The sequence below is a fragment of the Crotalus tigris genome, unplaced genomic scaffold (assembly GCF_016545835.1).
Source record: "Crotalus tigris isolate CLP2741 ecotype Arizona unplaced genomic scaffold, ASM1654583v1 scf7180000017589.2436309, whole genome shotgun sequence".
Taxonomy (NCBI): domain Eukaryota; kingdom Metazoa; phylum Chordata; class Lepidosauria; order Squamata; family Viperidae; genus Crotalus; species Crotalus tigris.
In genome coordinates, this window is record NW_024096495.1 from 942,114 (window position 1) to 958,041 (window position 15,928).

A 15,928-nucleotide genomic window follows, 5' to 3' on the forward strand; every position below is an offset into this window, starting at 1 on the left:
TCTGTAAATAAATGATGTGATCGTGATTGAATCCTTGCATCCATCTTATTAGGCAGATATATAGATTCTTACTTGATAGCAACACAAACATTCTTCTGGAGTAAACAGATTTAGGATTATTTTAGTCAGATACATTTTATATTTTTCACAAACTTTGGTAGTCTGTAGCCATTACTCTTCATTGACAGTCTTTTATTATCTTTGCTTTCATAATGATACTCTCATTATTTAGATTTCACAATAACAAAATATATACTTGTAACAGCTATTTTATTGGATACTATAGTAATCATGCTGTTATAGAGAGAAAACAATTCCGGACTCACATCATGCTGTAGCTCTATTGTACTGTCTTCAATTAAAGATATGATCAATTTCATAAAAACTTAGGGCTACCAGATACTGTAAAAATGCATTCACTAATTGACAGCAGAGAGTTAATGTTTACTATGTCTCTTTGCTGCCATCTCATGGTCATCTAGATCTGGTAGCCCTACTTGGACTTGACTGATTCATAACATTATTAAAAGGAATAATGCCCTGGAAAATGATCCAGAGTTTTTTGTGCTATGTGATCATACACATATGTTCATGTATAGCCAATGGAAATTAATATATATATATATATATATATATATATATATATATATATATATATATATATATATATATATATATATATATATATTGAATTATGGTTTTGATTTCATTTATTTTGGCTGAAAATACTTGGATGAATGTTTGATCACTCACATATAACTCTAACACACTTATCCAGCAAAGGGAATGAGCTAATTGTTAAATTCAGTTCAACAAGTTCCTCATTAAGAACAAATTACTTGAGTTTGAAATCTGCTAATTTTCCAATCAGGGTAAGTGTTTGCACTTGTGATTTGGAAATAATTACCACAATGTATAACATCTTAACCTATGTAGAAGCTAATGAGAAAATTTATTTCTGTGGAATGAGAAAAAAGCTGAAATAATCTGTGATGTCCTATAGATTTTTATTAACTAAACACTATGTCATTTATACAGCTGATAACTTTTACAGACAGTTCTAATTGTTCTTTCAAGTTGATTTGTATTTCACTCTGATTCCATAGAGAATGTTAATTTATGTTAGAATTATGTCTATCTTGATGCTGAGCAGTCATTTCAAACCTGGAAGAGATAAATTACATTATATTATCAACACAGCTGTCACCATAACTAGCTTTAGACAACATAAAAAGTCAAATCCATATTATGGTTAAACATGATGTATGAGCTCAGCCTTTGTCGAGTCATGTTTTATGGCTTAATATATGAGCTCAATGTAGCCTAGCTATGGTTAAACAAACCATGGCTCAGAATCTTATTGCTTTGATCTCTGTCAGCCTTCCCCAATTTGTGGCTTTCAAAGATGTAAACCTACATTTTTAATTTAGGCCGCAGTGTTTTTAATATAATGCTAAGAATGAGATATGTTCCATTTGGGGATGTAGTGAGATAACCTGAAACAGACAACTTTAAAGATATTGCCACTTGAGTAGGAATGTATGCTAGCTTCCATAACCCCATCTGTTGGCCCTGTTGCTTATAGCCTTCCTGGAGGCATATCTGACCACAGTAGAAACAGGATTTTCCAAATATATCTTTGCATGGGCTCTTCTTGATTTTAGTGAAAGCAGCAAAGAAAATTCACCATTAAGCAGAAAATACATTACTCTAAAAAAAAAAAAAGACAGAAATCTATATTTGGAAATACATGGTAATACATCTCGCTATAATTGAGAAGACTGTGATCAATTGTTTTATATCATTTTTGCTTTGTTCTTGGGGACATCAGGGTCTCAGTTCTGCCTTCATAGATTTCAATTCTTCAGATTAGGAGGGAAATTGATAGTGTCCAAATAAAATATTCAAATAAAATACTTTCCAAAACAGGATTCATGGCTGTTCAACTGATTTAGATGAACAATTTTTATCTGGGGAAAAATGCTTTGCACCCTTATTTCTTCTCTAAGGATATATTTCAAGACATCATTTCCCCCAAAACAATGCAATTTACTAGTTTTAACCATTTTTGTTCTGTTTCTTCCTATTGCAGACTTATAGCTATTTAATACAATTCTCGGCAATACAGAAGATCAATGCCAATATGCTATCTTACGAAATTGTACCAAAAGAAAAAATGTGAGGGAGCAAGAAATTTGTTTAGGAACTGATAGCAGTAGCAGTGAATTTTATTACTGCTCTATTATTTTAAGCCAGAAACACTTGTTTTCTAAGAATTTAGAGACATTTAATCAAAGTTTAGCTATTTAGTTTTGCCAATTATCACAATGGGTCAAAATGTGACTAATATAAAACCATTTCTATAATGCAAACGGACAATTTAGAAGCAATGCTTGTTTTAATAAATAATATTACAAGAAAAGTAATTTTATAATGAATTATATGATAGTAAAAATAATTATCATTCCAAGAAGATCCATGCACAACTATTTTGAGATTAATTCCAGATAGCGCTGATCTCATGGCCTCATCTATTTTTCTTAAGCATTGGTCCATTTTTCCATTTAGTCCAGTTTACCAGCAATAGTAGCAAAATTGGCATTTTCCTTTGAATCAGTGCAACTGTACAGTCGTTGTGGTCAATCTGTTTTCTATTGATGGAATTCTTGCTTCTAGAAATGGGAGCTTTAGTTCCATAAGATTTGTTTTAGAGATCAAATTTGTAGGGTATTTAGCCCACAATTTACAGTATCTATATAAATTAGTTTTTTTATCCTTTTTTATCTTGAACAAGCTTTTCAGTCTCTACCTTTTTATGTTACATAGTCACAGCTAGATCTTCATTCTGTTCTAAATTGTTTTCAGTTGCATCTTGGGCTTTAATCATCTGTTATTCTTGATCATTTCCAATATGATAGCCATCAGAAGTGAACATAAATACTGCATAGCATAATCAGCAGAGGTATACTGATTATGTACTTATAACATTATATCTTAATTTTGAAAACTTTAAATTTTAAAATAGAAAGATAATAAGTAACTGGAACTAATAATAATCAAGGAAAAAGAGAAGAGGAAAAGAGTAGAGAGAGAAGTGCAACAAAATAAAAAAGCAAAGATACAAAAAGATATTCTGACTTCTTTTACAGCAGATATAAGGAGCAGGTCTTTTTAGGAAAGCTAAAGGAGATTGTGAAATAGACTTATAGTATTACATGCAGCCAGAAGACAACTGTTGGGGGATGCTGTGATTCGATTCATGGGAAAGCCTACTGAACAACAAGTGTTGCAGAAATACTCTCAATTGAGCATTTCTTTTTCTTCAATTCATTCATATTTTATGACGGTTGCAGTGTCCCAGGGTCATACGATTACCTTTTGCAACCTTTTGACAAGCAAAGTCAATAGGGATGCCAGATTCACTTAGTGTGTTACTAATTTAACAACTGCAGTGATTCACTTAACAACTGTGGCAAGAAAGGTCGTAAAATGGGGCAAAATAAATTTAACAAATGTCTCACTTTGCTTGGGCTTAATTGTGGTTGTGAGTCAAGGGCTACCTGTACTGTATGAAGAAATATTAATATTAAATTATTTTTAAATCAAATTTAATTTATATTCTGTTTCCATTCTGCTCTATATTTTAGATTGTAATCCCCATTAAATTCCAAGGCCAACAGAAGCAGTCAAACAAGAAGAGCATCTCTGATCTACAATATAATCAAAGTCACGTCCATACAGAGCTACTTTCCATTTGGTGTGAATGGAACTTCCATTGAAATAGATTTTATACACATATACTGTATATGTAATGTTAGTTTCCAAATGGCTGTAAGTCGAGGACTAGCTATATCATCTGTAATTGTTTCCAGAGAAGAATCCTTTAATTCTTTTAAAAATCAAAGGTATTTAAGGCCATTCCCTCAGTAGTGACTTACAGCACCGTCACATCACTTCTAGCCATTTTTAAAGTAATAAAACCAATTCCTAGAACACGGGTGTCAAACCCGCCGCGTCACGTGACGTGTCGCGACATATCACGTTTTTTTTTGCATTGCTGGAGCTGGGGTGGGCATGGCCTCTGTATGATGCAACCGGCCCACGGGCTGGCAGTTTGACACCCCTGTTCTAGAAGATGCTTTAACTGAGGACATGGACTTAGAGAAGATGAAGTGTTTTCTAACTTAATAATATTAAAAGATAGTTATTTTCACTTGGTTCTTAAAATTAGCTATTTGAAATCAATCTTTCAGATTTTGATGCAATGATATTTTTCCACAGAGCAAAATGCATCAACTGGGTTAAAAAACAAACAAAGAAAGCCAAAGTTAATTTGTCATACTAGACTTCTGTTATTGTTACTAGGTTTTTCCTAGAAAATCATCTTGAAATTATAGTTCTAGCATCAATTTTCACTATTTTGAGATTGTATGAAATACCCGTATTTTGATCAAATAGAGTACAGGAAATAAAATCCTTGCCCCCTTATTTCTGTGTATCATCTATCTAAAACAGAAAATTTCTCTTAAATATAATTCATATGCTCTCCAAATGGTCACTAGATGGCATACTAATTTTGCTTCCTACACCAACCAGGGAAGTGATTGAAGCCTGGGAAACAGGCCCCTTATTAGTCAATAGGAATGCTGATTTACCACAAGCCTATCAAGTACTTAGAAGGCAAGGGCTGGGCAGCACAAGCAAATGACAGCTAATGACTTAAAAGCCAGCCATCAACACACCCCAATCAACATCTAAAAAGCCACTTACAACAGGCACTATAAATACCACACACAGAACAGCACACACTTTCTGCTAGAGAGAAGTTCCCTGAGGATGGGCTCCAGCACGAGTCCGAAAGCTCAGAAGACAGAAACTCTGGTCCCGGTGACTGACCCAGATTGGATCCTGCAACATTATCCTGGGACACGTATATTCGCCTTCATTTGTGAGAGATATGGGTGGCTAGCGCTTCAAACAGCTCAGCTTTGGGAATCCTTCACAGCATATGAAGCATCCACTTATAAACAGCTATGCTTCCTACATCAATGCACTTGAGAAGGGGTCATTCCACGCAGCCTATGATACCAATCACCAGTCAACTCAGAGATGGGCAGATGTATGGCAAAAGCATTCAGCAAACAGATGTTAAAAGACTTAATTGCCATCTCTAATTGGGCAAATATAAAGCAGCCATCAATATACACAAGGGGCATTGCCTATCACAACTTGAAGAATAATTAGTCACCCACTTAGAGAATGTTATTAGGACTCTCGTAAAAGAAAAACAGGTGAGAAAAAGGAAACAGTTGGAGGAAAAAATTCAAAAGTTAAAGCCATGTTTCGAAACCTGTGTGAATCTGTTCTATAATTTATCAAACAATTAAGCCAGCAGAAACTACACATACTTGATGAAGGATTCAACAAATGAGATGCCACACCAAGAAAATTCATAGCAGCACTGGAATCCATATTCAACAGAAATAGAAGAGCCAGATAAATATGCTATCAGACAAAAAGTATCACCAATGCTGGTCACACACAAACCAAACAATATGCTCAACCCAATGCAGCAACGCACCTTGAAAGACCTAAAAAAAGATCAGGATATCATTATTTTACTGGCAGGCAAAAACTGCTCAACGGTGGTGATGAACCACACAGATTATGAAACGAAGACATTTGCCCTGCTCAATGATTCCTCAGCATACAGACCAGCAAAGACATCACAGATTAGAACAATGGTCACCCTACTGAATACTTATTTCAGCCAATTCAAACAAAAAACTGTATAACAAAAGGAATGGTGGAAAATGAGAAGAACAGATGCTGCCATAGCTACTTCCCAAGATACACAAAATAGTAGTCCCCCTCAGACCTATTGTAGGGCTACAAGACACCCCTATGTATAACCCAGCTAAATGGCTGTCACAACACTTAAGCTTCCTGACCTAACCTTGAACAGCACATCATCCACACAATTTCTGACAAAGCTACAAGGCTTAAATGTGGCTCCTGATGAGATCATGGTCTCTTTTGATGTAGTGCCCCTATTTATATTCATCCCTCCCCACTTAGCATATGAAGTAATAGATAGAAAACTAGAAGAGTACAACACAGATCAGAACAACTTAACCAGGTCACAAATCATGAAGCTACTTTAATACTATCAACGTACCTTCTTCATATTCAAACACAAAATGTATGAACAAATAAAAGGGACACACATGGGATCCCCAATATAAGGAATCATTGCAAAAACAGTCCTGCAAAAACTAGAACACCGTGCATTTCAGAACTACATACCTAAATTCTTGTGCTGCTACACATCTTTCATCATCAAGAAAAATGCTCTTAAAGACATTCATACCATACTGAATTCCATCTTCCCTGACATACAGTTCACAGTGGAGGAAGAAACAGGTAGGTAATTACCATTTTTAGACATATTTGTCAACAGACAAGAGGGTGGAAACCTAAAAACCACAGTTTATCATAAGGCCACCAATACTTCATGCATTCTGAATTTCAATAGCAACCATCCACTGTCACACAAAAAGAGTTGCATCAGAACACTATATGGAAGGGTGAGAACCCACTGTACTACCCAGCAAGCCAAACAGTTGGAGAGCAGGTACATATGTGAACAATTCAAGCAGAATTGGTACCACAATCATCTGTCACAAGATGTCTGTGCAACAGGGTGGGGAAAAAAAGGAAGAAATAAGGTACAAGACCAACCACATGGCATACCCTGCCATACATAAAAACATTTTGGAAGCTGTAGAACGCAACTTCCAAGATCTGCAAGTGGGCACAGCATATCTCTCAGAGGCTACCATATGAGGATAAATTATGCATTATAAAGATTGCTTGGAGGTCGGAGATACTTCCAATATAATCTACCAAATCCCTTGCATGGATTGTCTCTGACTATGTAGGACAGATGTGGAGAAAGCTAACCATCACATTGCAAGAACACAAGCGAGCAGTCAGATGAGGAGACCCAAACTCATTGGTAATCTCATACTGCAGTGAACAAGGACACACATTCAATTTTGCAGCTACCAAGATTGTTGGACGAGCAGGCACAAAAACAGCCAGGGAAGTGATGGAAGCTTGGGAAACAGACCCCCTTCTCAGTCAATAGGAGTGCTGATTTACCACCAGCCTATCAAGTACTTAGATGGCGAGGGCTGGGCAGTACAAGCAAATGACAGTTAATGACTTAAAAGCTAGCCATCAACACACCTCAATCAACTTCTAAAAAGCCACCTACAACTGGCATTATAAATACCACACACAGAACAGACACTCTGCGAGAGAAAAGTTCTCTGCAGATGGGCTCCAGCATGAGTCTGAAAGCTCAGAAGACAAAACCTCTGGTCCCGATGACCAACCCAGATCCTGCAACATTATCCTGGGATAAATATATTCACCTTCATTTATAAAGGTCATGTTGGTTTAACAATATATATATTTTAATAGTACACTAGACCAGGGCTTTTCAACCTTTTCACTGATTGTACCACTTTTAGAATATGGTAATATTCGAGTACCATCTAGCAAGATGACCAAACACACACACACCTGTTTAAAGTTGCAATTGCACTGAAATGACTTATGACCATTTTTCACACTTATGACCATTGCAGCATGCCCAGGGTCATATGACTTATATTTGGATGCTTGGCAACTGATTCATATGTATGATGGTCACAGTGTCCCAGGGTCATGTGATCCCCTTTTGCCACCTTTCGACAAGCAAAGTAAGTGGCAGGGCTGCTGGTGGCCAAGTGCTAAGGTGGGACTTCCTTCCCTCCCTCCCTCCTTCCCTTCCTTCTGAAGGAAGAATTTGAAAACCCCCCCATATTTTCATCAAACAAGGAAAAGCCTCCAGAGACAGAAAAGACAAGCCGCTGGGGGAACTAGCTTAAAAAGGTGCATTCCCCTTTAAGAATTAGCTATTGGCTAGAAAGGAAAATTAAGGAGCAGGCAGCCGGCACTTAAAGAAGAAAATAAAATGTAGTAAGTACTGGCTGCTGACTAAGGCAGCCTCTCCAAATGGCTCCATGCATAAGTAAAGGAATGCTACAGGCAAAATCCATTCAGGAGAAAAATACTTCAAAATCCCTTGCAGCAAAACTTACAGCTAACAATAGCAGAGCAATAGACGCTAACATGAGACATCAGCCATCAGCCAAACAGAAATTGCCAAACACTCCTTAAGAACACAAAGCCCACATTGCACAAATCCCAGAACTTCAAAGTCACAAAAGCACATAAGAATCCTTCCACTCTTCATCTCCCTCCCTCACTCCATGCCTCACCTCCACTGATGCTATCTTTCTTCATTCCTTGTGGAGGGTGACCCCTCCCCTGCTGTGGTTCTTGCCTGTTTGCTGCTGCCAGCACAGGGGGCTGCCACAGAAATTGTAGATCGGCTCATGACCAGCCTGCTTGATCTCCTCTCCTCTCCCCCCACCCTCCTCCTTCCTTCCCTTTAATGCAGCTAAAGCTGACTCCGCCTCCTCCCAAGGCTTCCTCTTTCTCTCTCTCTCTCTCTCCCTCTCCCATCCAAATTGCCTCCTTTTATAGCCTCTCCTGTCTCCACCCCCCTCCTCCTCCTTTCTCATCCAGGTGAGCCGGAAGTGAGCCTGGGGCCTTTGCCTTGCCCCAGCCACTCTGCAGATCCAGAGGACTCTCTCATAGTAAGTCCTGCGCTGCGCTGGCTCATTCCCTCCCCCACTATACTTGGCTGGGCAGGGCTGTGTACCACCTGCCATGTGCTAATGTACCACAGGTGGTACATGTACCACCGGTTGAAAAGTCCTGTTCTAGTTCAACCCCCTGCTCAAGACAGACCTTATACCAGTGATACCTTATATCTTGACCCCCTGCTCAAGACAGGAGACCTTATACCAGCTGAACCTTTTAAAGCCCAAGTGCCCAAACTGTTCTTGAAAACCTCCAGTGATGAAGCACAACTTTGGGAGGTAAATTGTTCTACTGATTATTTTCATTTTAATGAAATTTCTTCTTAGTTCTAAGTTGCATCTCTCTTTAATAATATTCCACCAGTTACATCTTGTCCTGTCCTCAGCTGCTTTGGGAAATAAGTCAATCCCCTCTCCTCTGTGAAACAAGCAAAATGTAAAATCTCCTCCACATGGAACGTGCCACCAGCTTAACATAACTGAAAACTTAGGTTGTTACAGAAACTTGTCCCTGTTTTTAACCAAGTTCCTTCCACTCACTTTTATATTGTTTGCCAGCTGCTGCTTTCACTCACTGCTTACATTCAAACCACAGCATGCTTTTGTAAGCCACTTGAACTCCTGGCTGGGTTGTGAGGGGGTAACAGAGGTCAGTCCCACATATGGCTGCTTTGTGTCATTAATGGAAGCTAAAAGATATAAAAGTAGCACATTGAAAATGAAAACTATCCAGAAAGTAGCAGACAATATCATCAAGGGAGTTAGACAAGGCAGCTAAATTCAGTATCCATATTCAAGGACATTCTTCCTTGCACTACTGACAAACAAGAGAACAGTGTGTTCATTTTCAAATTTCAGATTCTGGAAGGATCCGGCTGCTGTTTGCTAACAATCAACTATTAAATTTAAGGAATGTTTATGTCAGAGAATCAAAGGGCTGGAAGGCATCTTGAAGGTCTTCTAGTCCAACCCCCTGCTCAAGGCAGGAGACTCTATACCATCCCAGGTAAATGGTTGTCCAGTCTTTTCTTGAAAGCCTCCAGGGATAGAGTACCAACAACTTCTGGAGGCAAGTTGCTTCACTGGTTAATTGTTCTCCCTGTCAGGAAATTTTTCCTTAGTTCTTTCTAGCCTGGATCTCCCTTCAATGAGTTTCCAGCCATCTTTTTGTGTCTTGCCATGTGTGTGCTTATGTTTCCACAAAATGTGATTGAAACAATTATTTAGCTTAGAGAAGAAAAAGAAACCTTAAGAATTGGATTTTTTTAAAAAATCCACTAAGGAGTAGCCATCTGAGAAGTAAAGAGACCAACACCCCAATTTTCTTTTGCCCATTCAGCTGAAGGGTTACAGAGGGAGTTCTAAGTATTCACCATATTGACAGTTCATGAGTGTTGATAGACGTGCAGGTAACTACTCTTAGGATCTCGAGAACCTTCACAGCTATTTAAGCCTTTTGCAAATTAACTGGAACTTAGCCTGAAGGGATGCCAATGGAATTCTTTTAGTTTCACCAGTATCAGCAACCCTGCCAAACAAGAAACAATGAAGAGTCATCCTGTAACAGTGGATTGGCTTCCTTAGCACTTGGAGTATGCTAAATTCAGAGAAGGGGAGAAAGACATCCTGATTCAAAGTCTGAAGAATTGTTATTTATCAAGGTAGATCCAAAGCATGCCTTTTTCTTTCAAGCCATAACTTGTCAACCAGCACTTTCCTTGGGATGTGTGTCAAAGGAAAGGCTTTCTGAGTTTGGCCTATTTCTTGCAAATATTTCATTACCCAAACTAGGTAACATCATCAGTGCTGATTATATTATCTAGTTTGGGTAATGAAACATCTGCAAGAAAACAGCCAAGCTCAGAGGACACCAAGGATCCCAAAATTGCCCTCTTTCTCTTTCTCTCCTCCTCCTCCTTACCACAAACTCCATTCCCTTCTTACTGATGATATTGCTAGAATAGAATAGAATAGAATAGAATAGAATAGAATAGAATAGAATAGAATAGAATAGAACAGAACAGAATAGAATTTGAAGGGACCTAGTCCAACCTTCTACCCAAGCAGGAGAACCTACATCAATTCTACAGATGGCAGTCCAGTCTCTTCTTGAAAGCTTCTAGTGATGAAGCTCCCACAACTTTTGAAGGCAATCTGTTCCATTGGTTGATTGTTCTGCCAGAAAAAATCTCCTTATTCCTAGGTTGAATCTCTCCGTGCTCAGTTTCCATCTGTTATTCTTTGTCTGGCTTTCAGGTGTTTTGGAAAATACTGTAGGTTGATCCCCTCCTCTGTGACAGCCCCTCAAATATTGGAACACTGCTATCATGTCATCCCTGGTCCTTCTCTTCACTAAACAAGCCATGCCCAGTTCCTGTAACTGTTCCTAATCAACTTTTTTGTTCTTCTCTGCACTCTTTCTAGAGTCCCAACGTCTTTTTTATAGTGTGGTGACCAAAATTGGTTGCAGTATTCTAAGTGTGGTTTTACTTTATAAAGTGGTATTAGTACTTCACACAATCTTGCTTGAATCCCTCTGTTAATGCAACTTAGGAGTGCATTGGCTTTTTTGGCTGCCGCCGCATAGTTGGCTCATATCTGATTGTACACTAAAGACTCCAAGATCCCTCTCACAGTTACTGCTATTAAGCCTGGTTCTACCCAATCTATATGTGGTTTTTCTTGCCTAAGTGTAGGACTTTACTTTTCTCTGTATTGAATTTCATTTTGTTAGATAGGGCCCAGTGTTCAAGTCTGTCAAGATCCATCTGGATCTTCAGCCTATCATCTAGGGTGTTGGCTATTCCTGCCAGCTTAGTATCATCTGAAAAGTTGGTAAGTTCCTCTTCTATTCTCTCATCTAAGTTGCTTATGAAAATATTGAAGAGTACTGGAGTTAAGATGGAACCTTGTGTACCCCACTTCTTACTTCTCTTCATGTAAATGTAGTACCATTAAGGACTACTTTTGGGTATGATTTGCCAGCCAGTTACAAATCCATCTGATGGTGATCCCACTTTTTTCTAGCTTACCAAGAAGTAGGTTGTGACCTACTTTGTCGAACACCTTGCTGAAGTCTAAGTATACTATATCATAGCATTTCGCTGCTCTACTAATTTAATCACTCCGTCAAAGAATGAAACAAGATTGGTTTGGCATGATCTGTTTTTAACAAACCCATGCTGACTTTTAGTTATTATTTTACTTGTTTCTAGATGTTCGCAGATCTGTTTTTTTGATTATCTTTTCCAGTCTCTTCTTGGGTATTGATGTTAGGCTGATTGGTCTGTAGTTTCCTGGGTCTGTTCCCCCTCCCCCTTTTTTTGAAGATGGGAACATTTCCTCAATGCCTTCCACAATGCAGCGCTTCTAATGTACTTGAAAAGTTCTTTAAAATTCAGGGAGATATTCAGATGTATCTGCCTTGAAAGTAGCCCATGTTGAACTGCATAGCACAGTCACAAATCAGGAGTTGACCACAGGAAATGTTTTGTGACATTATTACATTTTGTATTATGTCATAAAATGCTTTATGATAATTTTTATGTCACAATTGTTTATAAAATTTGCCAATTTTCAGTTCCATAAAAGACATGAGTCCCGGAGTTTGAACAATTCAGTAACCTGGCTTGTTTGGGGTTGAAAAACTGTTGCCATATGATGCACTGGTTCACCCAGTTAAAAATTATAGATACGAGTTTAATAGTATATAGATATTGCCAAGCAAATTATTCTGGTAAATTATATTTCTATTTTCCTTTTATATTTACTGCATTGTTGTTGATGTTGTCCGTTTTTTTGTTGAAAGTTTTTTTTATTTCTATGCCCAATACAATGACATACAATCATACAAAATAACTTTTTTTATTTTATCCTTGATCTAGAGCAGTGGTTCCCAACCTTTTCTATACCCCTCACCCCTAGAATGCTTCTGATATATTCTCGCACTCCTTACAAAAGTTTGAAATAATGGCAACAAATTATGCATATACACTATAATTTTGAAAACCCAAGTTTTCGCACCCCCTGGAATATCGTCTCATACCAAGGGGTGCGAGCACCTCTGGTTGGGAACCCCTGATCTAGTGTATATTTTCTCTTTTTAAAGTTTTTATATTCATGTCTCTGATTTCCTGAAACAGGAATTGGTGTAAAATATACTTCAAAAATGAGATTATTTTATAATATTAGTCTCCAACAGGCAAACTAATATTAAACAAATTAAAATTTTGAATTGCTTAACCTGAAAGTTTGCTAATTGGTTGAAATAAGTCCATACTTTTTGGTAAATGACTCTCAATCTAGTGATCAGGATGACTGTTAAATAATACAATGAGTCAGAATTGAGATATAGAAATCTCTAGTCTATACCATCTAATGATCTTCTGGATTTCTGGAGTACAAATATGATAATCCTAGAGACCGATCTTAAACTGCACTGGTTCATATGTATATTTTTGTTACAGTTGCTAAAATTCTGCTTCTTTCCTTAGATTCTTAGATATTAAAGATAGCTTGTGCTTGCATGTGTACTCACATATATAACTGATATATATATATTCATTACCACTACTTATTTGGATAATAAAAATTACTAAACGAATGTGGGTTCCAAATATATTAATGGACTTCGCAATTAACTTGTACATTATTTTTCTTCGAAGGATACAGTTGAACTTAGTACCTCTTGCTTTCCAAGGACAGGCTTCTGAAGATAGAGAAAACGGGATTAGAGCTTCAATTAATAAGCAAAAGAACATGGGTTTATTTGCATGTCAATCCCGAGCATATGAACATCTCATCTTCACCTTCAAATCCCGCTAGGCCCATACACTACCATTTGCGCTTGCGCTTTCTTTTGGCTGTCATGCTGATAGTAGGCGGTGCTTAGGTAGGTGGGTGGGCATTCAGGAAAGCGAGAGGGCGGCGGTGGGATGTTGGCTTTTTATTATCCAGTCAGAAGACTGGGTGCGCATGGAGGGCGGGCACTTCTTAAATAGCCGGCGACGTCGGGGCGGGCTGAGCAGCTACGGGTGGTGCGGGGGGGGGGGAGGCATAATACGTCCTCTTGCTCTCTCTTGTAGGTTACGATGAGGAATGGAGCGCGGAGCGGCGGCGAAGACAACACCAACTGTTGCTGATGCTCGCGCCTCTCCCGCGCGTTCGAGTGGCCGTGGGGAGTTATTAAGCCGTTGCGAGCGTCTTCCCGCCCCCTCCTCGCGCTGTTTATGTGCGTGAGCCTCCGTGCGCGTCGCCAGACGGTTGCTTGGCCGGTTCGACCGGGGCCCTGTCGACGTCCGTGGTGGTGGCGGCCTGGCATATCCCCGCACCTAACCCGCTTCCTCAACTCCAGTAAGGAACCATGCGTCTATGTGGGGCGCTTCTGAAAAGCCCCATTCCCAAACAGATCGAATACTACTCTCGCTTTTCCCCGTCGCCGCTCTCTATTAAGCAGTTCCTGGACTTTGGTGAGTGATCAAACGGCACCTGTGCAGTCGCAGCGCGCGCGTACCTTCTACCATCATCTCCGCTCAACTAAGAATTTTTGATTCAGTCTGACTGGAGAGAAAGATCTCTAGGATACTCCCCCTCTGCTCTGTTTGACGTCATCAATGTTGAGTAGGGGCTGGAGACAAGGCAGTGTAGCAACGGGTAGGATCTAAGGAGACATAACCTGAGTGAGGAGTATACGGCATTAGTTTGGGAATTTAGAAGGCGGTTTAGAACCTGCTGCAGGAAAACAAGCTCAACAGATGGGTTTTTTCCCTGCTACATAAGTGCAGAAAGCTCCTAGATCTTGTACGTCAAAAACTGCTTCGGAAGTTCTCCATAGGTCTCTTGTCCAGAGAGTGAACTGGAAGTGAAAAGAAATATTGCTTTACTTAGCCAGCACTGTGCATCTTCAAATTATTTTATGGGCCTGTTCGTTATTGAATTTCAGTTTTCTAAAACTTTTTTTTCCTTCCAGTGTGCAACAGCTTTTTCAAGGTCAGTGCTACACTGCCCAAACTAGGCAATCAATCATACTTTTACTCAGGCCTGCAAAGCCTAGATTAGAGTTAGTGCTACTTGTGTTTTCAATATTGTGCAGGTTATGCAAGAGTCTTCAACCATGAATCTTATATGCGAGTTTGGTGATTTAGTATATGCAATGTTATGTTTGTGTTCTGATCCTACAGTACTTGGATTGCAGTATAGCAGTGCATTAGAGGAAATTTGTAACTCAAAGGAAATTGGAGTACAAGGAGAATGGAATTCAGGAGAAACAAAAATGGATTGCCTTTCAGGACAATTCTTATTTGAAGGATTATTTGAATCCTTTATTTTGTGGTTTCAAAGTGAGAACATAGTGAGCAGCCTGATTTAAGCTAATTTGAACATAGTTTGACTTACCTGAATATTAAATTGTTTTTAGTATTTTGATATAATGTGCAGAAATGAATTTGCTTTGTGCAATCTGTTCGATTTGGGTAAGTCAACAATTCATTGTCTTTTTTTAAAAAATCAGTTCCTTGGTCATTTTAGGTTCTTAATATTGCATTTCTTCCATACAACTGCCAAACAGTCCTTGGTCTGAAGAGCTGATAGAAGTTTTGGACATTCCCATTCACCTTTGCAGCCTTAAAATTGAAATACCATTATTAAGGTATGACCAAGATGATCAAGGATAATTATTTGCACTGGATATTTAAAATGGAACATTACATTGAATTATATCTGTGAAGTACAGTTCAAGAATTACTTGTATTGATTATCATTCAGCAAAAATGGAAAACAAATGGTTTTACCTTAAAATACACAAGTAATATTTTATAAATTTATCTGTTTCTCTGTAATTTACAGTGCCTCTTTGTTAATAATTCATAAAGAATCCTATTTTATGTCTATATTCATATTTCCCATATGTTGATTTAAAAATGTCCATGTCCCAGAGTCACTATCTATAGCATGGACTGATTGATGGACCAGGAATTTAGATGAGAAAAAAACTCAACTTTATTTTCACTTATTTTATTTTATGCATTTAAATACATCTTTCTGAGAAGGGGCTGACCAGCTTCTCAAACAATACATAAATACATTGAAAATGCTTGGCCTAAAGATAAATCTTAAATATTTATTTTGTTCCATAGTTCTTGTTAGGATCAGTTTAGTCTAGTGGTTAAAGTACCAGACTACAAACCAGAATATTGTGTTTATTACTCCTGCAT

At 38.3% G+C, this 15,928-nt stretch overlaps 1 protein-coding gene and 1 long non-coding RNA gene across 7 annotated transcripts in view; one reads left to right on the forward strand and one right to left on the reverse strand.

Annotated features, from left to right (window-relative positions):
- Window positions 1-988: 988 nt before the first annotated feature.
- Window positions 989-13,600, reverse strand: LOC120316942. 3 transcript variants are annotated; one of them, XR_005559098.1, is made up of 5 exons: window positions 13,387-13,600; window positions 10,795-10,956; window positions 10,091-10,245; window positions 9,258-9,406; window positions 989-1,164 (listed from the first exon to the last, which is right to left on the reverse strand). It is a non-coding gene; the product is annotated as an uncharacterized LOC120316942 (long non-coding RNA). The 3 variants fall into 3 exon arrangements; XR_005559099.1 differs by having other exon boundaries at window positions 10,795-10,962; XR_005559097.1 differs by lacking the exon at window positions 10,795-10,956 and having other exon boundaries at window positions 13,402-13,600.
- A 186-nt stretch (window positions 13,601-13,786) lies between these two features.
- PDK3 (pyruvate dehydrogenase kinase 3) overlaps window positions 13,787-15,928 on the forward strand; it is a 55,576-nt gene continuing 53,434 nt past the window's right edge. For 2 of the 4 annotated variants that reach the window (XM_039363079.1, XM_039363093.1), the window contains exon 1: window positions 13,787-14,185. In XM_039363079.1, the coding sequence (XP_039219013.1) occupies window positions 14,080-14,185 (106 nt within the window). In that variant the 5' untranslated portion in view covers window positions 13,787-14,079. Of the gene's footprint in view, window positions 14,186-15,236; window positions 15,364-15,928 lie in introns of those variants that run through there. The other 2 variants (XM_039363088.1, XM_039363100.1) reach the window with 2 other exon arrangements.